Source organism: Centropristis striata, chromosome 6, assembly GCF_030273125.1.
Source record: "Centropristis striata isolate RG_2023a ecotype Rhode Island chromosome 6, C.striata_1.0, whole genome shotgun sequence".
Classification (NCBI taxonomy): Eukaryota; Metazoa; Chordata; class Actinopteri; order Perciformes; family Serranidae; genus Centropristis; species Centropristis striata.
This window is the reverse complement of record NC_081522.1, coordinates 35,661,481-35,670,651: the sequence shown is the minus strand read 5'-3', so window position 1 is coordinate 35,670,651 and position 9,171 is coordinate 35,661,481. Positions and strand designations below refer to the sequence as shown.

General features: G+C 38.0%; 1 protein-coding gene across 1 annotated transcript; it reads left to right on the top strand.

Annotated features, from left to right (window-relative positions):
* The first annotated feature begins 2,062 nt into the window (after nt 1–2,062).
* cav2 (caveolin 2) lies at nt 2,063–7,532 on the top strand. The gene is made up of 3 exons (XM_059336107.1): nt 2,063–2,406; nt 2,686–2,873; nt 6,589–7,532. The coding sequence occupies exons 1-3, from the start codon at nt 2,260–2,262 to the stop codon at nt 6,737–6,739; spliced, it is 486 nt and encodes a 161-aa protein (XP_059192090.1). The 5' UTR covers nt 2,063–2,259; the 3' UTR covers nt 6,740–7,532.
* The last annotated feature ends 1,639 nt before the right edge of the window (nt 7,533–9,171 follow it).

Sequence of the window (9,171 nt, the reverse complement as noted above, 5' to 3'; positions counted from 1 at the left end):
TTATATACAAGTCGGGGTCTTCTCCACCTGCTGGTAGGCCAGTAGGTCATTATCAGCCCGTTGAAAGGGCTGCTGTGTTAATGTGTGTTGTAGTTTTTTATAAACCAGATGATTGAGGCAGAAGTGACAGTGTCAAAGCAAGAGAACGGAGTAAAAAACACACCCCGGACTTTCAACAGTGTTCATGATCTGTGTGAAACCAAAAGTAAACAATGTGATTTGAAGTCATGTTTAATGCTGCTTGTTTGTTATTATAACTCATTTTCCCCTTTCAATACAACAAAGATTTGTGCAAAAAGTCATTTTAACTTAAAATATTGAGTCAAATATCAAGATTCGTTAGAGTTAACTCCTTTGTCTTTGTTGTCTTGGCATAAAATTCTTTTGCAGCATGGACACTCAAATATTTAAGTTGAAACAACAAGTTGTGTTTTACAGTATACCCATACTGCCTTGCGCGCTCGATTTAATTTCGAACTGCAAGACAGTCTGGTGTCCATGGCCGTTTCTTAGCCCTGTTTTAAGGATCCAATCACAGAACGGGGAGGGACGGCAAGACGATGACGCGTCCTATTGGACAGACGGAAGCTTGTAGTTTTGTAGTTTTCTTACGGATCCAACATGGCTGCAGCAGACGCAAAGCTCTCTTTGGATCTAGCTGTAGACAGTGTTCTAGATAGTTTAGAGCCAAAGTTTATTTTAAAAGAAGAACAATGTTTGACTTTACACTCCTGTTTCACCACCAAAAAGGATTTTTTTGTAGGATTTGTGGAAAAAAGTGGATTGGATTGGATTGGATATAATTTGTCATATTGCCAGCACCATTATGTACAGTGTGTTTCTGAGGTTTGGTGAGGTCAGGTCTTCAGACAGTTCTTCTCTCTGTGAAACATCAGCTGCCTCAGGCTTCTGTTGTTCCTGTTTAGGCATCTGAGCACCTGCAGTTATTCTAACAATGTTGGCTGCTGAGCACCAAGCAGTCAGAGACTAATAAATCCACACAGACCAAAAAGAAAATCTGTGGTAAATCCACTAAACAGGTTGAACAGTTTATTCAACAATAATAATAACTGAGCTTTTATAGTTACAAGGTGTTGTGAAAATAAACATGTGGGGGTTTCTTTCCAAAACAAAAGCCCTGGGGGAAACTTCTAATGTGGTGTTTTTGTGCACCATAATTCAAAAGTGCAGGTTGTTACATTTTCCAAAACATCACAATTTATGTTAGAAGAAAAATTGTCTCTACTTAGCTAACCACTCTTTTAACTCTATTGAGTCTGGGGCTATTTTGTCCATTTTTTAATCCTTTTCATCCTGCCTGTATACACCACTTAAAATGTTTAAATGCCATGTTGGTCACCTATATGACCTAATAATAAATTATGTTTTTATTCTGACTTACTGGATCAACATTTTTAACCAACAATTTGGGTCATTTTGTGTATTTGTAATTATTTTGTGTCTTTTTTGGTTATTTTTTTGTCTTTTTTTAGTCATTTTGTGTCTTTTCTGATAATTTTGTGTCTTTTCTGGTAATTTTGTGTCATTTTGTGTCTTTTTTTGGTTATTTTGTGTCTTTTTTTAGTCATTTTGTGTCATTTTGTGTCTTTTCTGGTCATTTTGTGTCCTTTTTTAGTCATTTTGTGTCATTTTGTGTCTTTTTTGGTAATTGTGTGTCTTTTTTAGTCATTTTGTGTCTTTTTTGGTTATTTTGTGTCTTTTTTTAATCCTTTCGTCCAACATAAAATGTGATTTTGAATCTTTTTTTATACTTTCAAAGCAGTCATCCAGTTCTATCATTTTATACTAAATATACTTGAGCTTGTCTCCAGTTTTACTTGGTATATCATCATCAAACTGAAACTGGCCAGAACTTTAGAGGTAAATTTACAGTAGGGCTCCATGCTGCTTTGTTTTCTAGTCTGGATGTCATGAAGAAGTCATGTTTTGGAGCTTTTGGAGACTCCAGAGGGTTAAAAATGAAAGAAAAGCGCCCTGCAGGTTGCAATCATGCCTGATCACATGAAGAGAGTTCATCTGGCTCTGCTTGGCTCATGCCTGCAGGTCAGTGCGCTGCACAGTAGTGCCAGTCATCACTGAGCTCCTGAATTGGCCCGGGGATGTGACTTTGAGCTCGCTGTGTCTCCACGGCCCCACGCTGCGCTGCTTTCCATACGGGGCGGGGTGCCGCTCAGTCCGGCGCACAGCGCAGAGCGCACCGTCACCAGCTGCTCTCCCCGCACCGTCTGACTGCACAACATGGGTCTGGAGAAGGAAAAATCCGACACTAGTATAATTATGGACGAAGACGAGTTCAACAGATCGATAGAGCCCATTCTGAAGAAGGAGAAGCTGTACACGGAGGAGCCGGACCGAGATCCGAGCGACATCAACGCGCACTTGAAGGTAAATCTGACCGGAGTTACTCTCTGAAAGTGAAACTAGACAGTGGTAGCGGTCGTTAAGCCTAATAACAAGCTGTAATCAAGTACTGTGACCTTATTGTTTCGTGTAACAAACTAAGAATCAGCAGCGTGAATACCTGGAAGTCGCTGCCTGCCAGCGCGTAAATCCATCACCTCCACAATCCCTCCTGCCACCGTTCATGTTTCGTTTCTTTTCTTTTCTTTTTTTTTTTTTAATCTCATTGTGTGTGTGTGTTTGTGTGTGTGTGTGATGTGACAGGTCGGGTTTGAAGATGTCATCGCGGAGCCCATGTCCTCACACAGCTTCGACAAAGTGTGGATAGGAAGCCACGCCGCCTTCGAGCTGATTAAATTCATCTTCTACCGGCTGCTGACCACGCTGCTGGCCGTGCCCATGGCCTTCATCCTCGGGCTGGTGTTCGCGGTGCTCAGCTGCATCCACATCTGGTAAGGAGAGCTTCCTGTCTACCTGCAGGCTGCTGCTGCTGGGCTGTGTGGAGCCTGGCTCATCATTCACACTGACAATTATTACCTTTACATGAAGTCATTAGCCCATGGGTTTCCTTTTTCTTTCCAGGAAACAGAGCAATAACATCATATTAGAGTGATTCCATTATGTAAAATGTTAAAAAGTTGGAAAAGAGAGTATCTAAACTCATAGTAGGGTCTATTCTAAAGAGCTCGAATAAGTAACATATACTGATGTGATACAGAATATATCAAAATGAAAAATAAAACATAAAAATATCATCATGAAACGTATGCAGAGAGCTGCAGGCATGTTATAACTCCCAATATAAAGATTATTAAAGGGATAAGAGATTATAAGTTACTATATTTATACAAAATATATCATAAACATATAGAAGATCACCCTTCAACATACACTGTGCTGCAAACACAAATAAAAATCTGACTCAAGTATGTTATTGTAACTTAAAACCTGATTTTGATCACAAAAAAACATGCTTTAAGTGATTTTATCAGATAAAACACTTTAAAGGTTGGGAAAATAGCAAGTAAACTTATAGTATATCTGCTCCAAAGTGATTTAAAGTTACAACAAACATATAAGTGATATGCAATGCATCAAAACACATGAAATATCATCATAAAACGTGTGCAGAGTGCTACAAACACTTTATAACTTCCTATATAAAGATTATGTAAGTGTTTTAGTGATACAACAATCTGTAAAGTACTAATTAAGTATGATATTATCACTTTAAACTCTATTTTGAGCACCAAAAACACAGTTTAAAATAAATAAAATACTTTAAAAGCTGCAAAAGATTGCATGTAAACTAAAAGTGTGCCTGCTCCAAAGTGATTAACATGTTTTAACTTCCATAATAAAGATTATATGAGTGTCATAGTGATACAACAATCTGTAAAGTACCAATTAAGTATGATAATATCACTTAAAACTCTATTTTTAGCAGCTCAGTTGAAGTGTGTGTGGGAACATTACAGGAACATTATGAGACTTTTCCTCGGGGACCTCTTCTGCTGCTTGCCAGCGTTCTTAATCTGGTTCTTTGGGCAAACACTGACTTATTTATTTAGTTAGCGTCACATGTTGTATGACGTTGAATCACTTTGTCAGCGATTTGTTTTGATACGTTAATTTGGGTAATGATGTCATGCTTATGTCAGCTAAACGCGCCTGCATCAAGTTAAACCAGGTGCCTCCGAAACCTCGACAAGTCCTGCAAAACATGCAGAAAAGGTCCTTTTATTAACACTTGATGAAACAACGTTTTCAGCCCACTTTGTGGAAAAGTGGGAGGAATGTAGAGTTCCACTGGTAGTGGAAAAAAAAACGCCCCGTGCCCTTTGCCGGATAGCTGGCATTCTGTAGCAGCGAGGCCTATTTACAGAGCAGAGTGGGACATTCTTCAGAAGCACATAGAGAGTCCCTCTCTCATGGCCTTTCACCCAGGTGAGGTCACGGGCTGCTGATGATGACTCCTTCAGACTCCTTCAGCTGCTGTGTGTGTGTGTGTGTGTGTGTGTGTGTGTGTGTGTGTGTGTGTGTGTGTGGAGGAGGATTCATCAATAGAGGGCTGAGTGGTGACGCTGAGCTGGTCAATACATGAGGAATGTCAGGAAGGGACTCCACACAGAGGCTTCAAAGCAGAGCACGGCTTTCACAATGCTCCTTTATGTTTGATGTAATACATTAGAGCAGGGGTGGCCAACGGGAGGCCCGGGGGCCATATACGGCCCGCACCCTCACTTGAAGTGGCCCTCAGTACAACTACATGAAATCTTAAAATTGCAGTGTAAAGATGCACAAAATTACTTCTTGCAATTAATGTTGGTCTGCTGTTCTTGCACTGAAAAAAAGAAATCACAGCAAGTGGTTATTTTTTATTTTCTTCAAACCTTTTGTATTCCTATTTATACTGTTATACATGCATTTGAGCATGAAATATGGAAACATATTTAAAACATATTTGCTGTTTCATCATATCTGGTTAAGTGCATTTTCCATGGTTTTCTTGATAATGATTTTGGTTATTATCAAGAAAACAATGGAAAATGGCTCCTTTTATTGAGAATTTGGATTTTAGGGGGAGATATAAGGTAAACAATAACTGCCACATAGAAGTGTGGAACTGGAACTGGAACCTGTGTCAAATAGTTCAAGTTAATGTTTGGCTTTCTGAATTCCATTTCCAGCTCAACTTTGTCCCAGAAGTTGTTGCAGCAATTTCTGTGTTGATGCCATTTGTTTAACACATATGCTGCTGAATTTGGACACTTTTTAAAATATTAAGGTCCAACAACATTCAACAGGTCCAACAGATTTCTGTATTTTTGACGATTATATGATGATCTCTTCTGTTCTCTAAACTGCTGAGAAACCCCCTTATTGTCAATAAACATAGGAAAGCTTTACATCCTCTGAATGCTCTAGGTCTCTAGTTTGTGGTTGTAAAGTTTCATGAGGCTGTGATTATCCTAGAGGTCACAGCAGCTCATTTTACACACTGAGACTCAAGAAAAGCCCTCACTGCAATGAACTGGCTACTACTGATGACTGACATCATCCCACATGAAGAAAACTGGACTCATTGAATCCACAAGAGTCTCAGCTTTACACTGATACCAAATAATATGTAAATATGTAATTCAAAGCCTGTTTAGGGACCCCAGTATGCAGAAATATTCAAATACAGTAGGCGGAAATAGCACATTTTAATGCGCAAGAAAAATAATGTTGTTTTTCCCTTAAATAAATGCTTTTACTGGATTCCCCAGATAAAAGTATGTGTCAAATATTCTTAACATATCAGCTATTTCTCTTAAAACATTGTTGAAATCTGCTTTCCTCCTCCAACATATGTCATTAATATTAAGCACGGGTCTCAAACTCGCGGCCCGCAGGCCAATTGTGGCCCTCGTGACGGTATTTTGTGGCCCCCGACTTGATATGAAAGGTTAATGCGAGTTTTATATGAATGGCACTTTACCGTGTTGTGTGTGGAAGGTCCCTTTAATTACTTTTTTTTGTGATTTTGTGTCTTTTTTTGGTAATTTTGTGTCTTTTTTTTGGTAATTTTGTGCAGGTTTTTTTGGTAATTTTGTGTCTTTTTTAGTAATTTTGTGTATTTCTTTTGGTCATCTTGTGTCTTTTTTGGGTCATTTTGTGTATTTTTTTGGTAATTCTGTGTAGTGTTTGGTCATTTTGTGCCCTTTTTGGTAGTTTTGTGTCTTTTTTAAATAATTTTGTGTCTTTTTTGGTAATTCTGTGGGTTTTTTTGGTAATTTTGTGTCTTTTTATAGTAATTTTGTGCATTTTCTTTGGTAATTTTGTGCATTTTCTTTAATAATTTTGTGTCTTTTTTTTAGTAATTTTGTGTAATTTTTGGGTCATTTTGTGTCTTTTTGAAATAATTTTGTGTCTTTTTTGGTAATTCTGTGTATTTTTTGGTCATTTTGTGTCTTTTTTGTCATTTTGTGTCTTTTTTTTCGTAATTTTGTGTCTTTTTTTGGTCATTTTGATACTGCCTCCAGCGGCCCCCAGGTAATCTGAGTTTGAGACCCCTGGTGTTAAGGAATTAAGCAAACACTATAGGCTCATTTATTGCCCTTTCTGAGAGAGTCACTTCTCAGTATCTGCTCTGAATCTACTTTTGGACCTCTGTCCCTGCAGGTTGGTGATGCCGGTGATCCAGAGCTTCATGATGCTGTTACCTTCAATCCAGGTGGTGTGGAGGAGCCTGACCGACATGTTCGTAACGCCGTTCTTCCAGAGCATGGGCAAGTGTCTGTCCTCCGTTCAAGTGAAGACCACCGAGGACTGATGCAGACAGACCCCTCGCTGTCCCCTGTGGAGACACAAAGATAGGACGGATTGCAGTCAGAGAAAAGAGTGCATGATGCTTGTAGTGGAATACATGAGCTCCTCATAAAGTCAACCGTCAAATCCTTCAAATCCTGCACAAAGTATTTGTATCTTTTTATACAATTAGGCTAAATAATAAGCATGCATCTGATCATTTGAGGGGAAAAAACTCTCAAAGCAGGGCTGAATTTGATGAAAAAGAAACATTTATATTTCATATAATTGATAATATTTCAGTGTTTATTCATGACCTGATGCATATTGGAATATAGTCATTAAATGCTGTTAAAACAACAGTAATAAGATACCTAGAAATCTTTAAAAACGTTACTTTTCACCAGATTTTAACCTGTTTTGATCCTTTTTGAGACTTTATGAAAAGCGCATGTGCATCACCCAACATGGAGTTGTTTTGCTGAATCTGACCAAAAGAAAAATTCTTGTCATTCCATTATTTTGTGGCTGAGAGCCGTGGAGGAGTGTTTAACGTTTTTTAAGGCAAACACACTGCTGACCCGCTGAGATGTAATATTTCTGCTTTTTCATATACTGTATATATTGCAAGTACTTCAGCTAGAAGTTGAATGTATGGATGTGAGTAGTTCATATGAATATTAAGTGCTAAGATGCAGCTTGTTGCACATTTTCAGGCTTATTTGACTGTATCTGCTGTGTTGATCTCACAGTGCATTGGCAATAATTCCGGGCATTTGCTTTATATGGATGTAAGCTATAATAGAGCTGTTTTACCCTCTAATTGAGCTATTTTAAACAAAAGAGGAATGAATATGATTGAAGGGGCTTCCTAATTTATTATTTATACGACGACATTTGGAGATATCTGATAAGAAGACTTCACTTCACTCGATGAAGGCGTTCCACGTTTGTACTGTTTAGTTGAAGCCTCGGTTGAGCTCTGGTACATGCATATTTAATTAAAAGGTAGTTTTTGGCTACAGCACTGCTAGTTAATAGACTTGGTTTGGGATTATTTCTGCAGCCAGAATGGATCGGACACAAGCATGATTTATATCTTTTTCAGTGGACTTAATGAATTAGAGTTTTAGGTACAAACCTGCAACAGTTTCCACAAGCTTTACAATCTAAACTTTACAAGTTGATATTAAGAGAATCAATGTAGCTGATATAAAGCTGAGTATCAGGTAAATACTTGCACTGATTTGTCATTATAAGTGCAAACTCACCTCATAAACATCTTATCTGCTCGTTGAGAGACTTTCATTAGAAGCTGGTTGCTAACTTTTTCTGTGGTTTGGTGTTTGTTTGACAAAGCAGTGCAAGAGGAGACAATATGACAACAGAAAGCCAAAAGTGAGATGCAGCATGTAAAAGGAAAATAAAAGTGCACCCAATATCGAACCTTGTGGTACACCACATGTAATGACAGTTATAGCAACTGAGTAGTTGCATTTGGACACAGAGTTGATTCTTTCTGAAGGGTAAGAATTAAACCAGCTAAGTGAACTGTCCTTGATGCCAACCCTTGATTAAAATTGCAAGATCTATGGTGTCAAAAGCTGCTCAGATGTTAACTGCCATTGACTTCCATCTTTGTTTTGCTGCTGGTGACTTTTGAGCGTATTGATGTTGTTTTCTGGAGTGTTGCTGGGCAGGCAGTGTGCAGTGGGTTTATCAGAACTTGTTTTCAGGATAAAGAAGCTTCTTGAAACAGGGCTGTTGAGGTCACAGTGCGGTTAAACCAAATCAATGAACTAAAAGCGGATAAAAAGCTCAATAGAGCTGCAGAGTTGGCTGATAAATCTCGTTAGAGGCTTCGCTGCAAGTAACACCTTTTATATTACAGAACATGTTTTCATTTGATCCATTACTGTTAGAGAGAATATTGACTTTTACTGTCAGTCATGTTGGGAAGGTTACTTTTGAATGTTTTAGATAACTAGTTATTCTGTTAAAATGTTATAGGTAATACAACTTTTTTAATCACTGCATCAAAGTAATTATTACTTTTCTAACATATGTTTTAAACTGGGCAATAAAGCCAAACAGTGCTGTAAAAAATACCAAGTAAACAAGCTGTACAGTAAAGTTAGAGGCCTTTTCTGATTTCAGAAGGAAAATATAGAGGAATTTACAGCACAAAAATGCATTCTAGTCTGAAGACTATGTGTGGTCTTGATTCAGGTTTGCCTAAAACAATGTGCATTGATTAGAAAACCAATCAAAACAAAACCAATGTGGCACTACCAAATTAATGCAGAATGTCTGGAAGTAGAGACAGCTCCTTGTAAACCAAAAAAAGACATTCCTACATTACAAAACGATGCAAAGTAACAGAATATATGCTACATTCAAGCCCCTTTGATTAATAACTGTTATTTAATTGCATATTTTCCACAGTTATTGCACCAC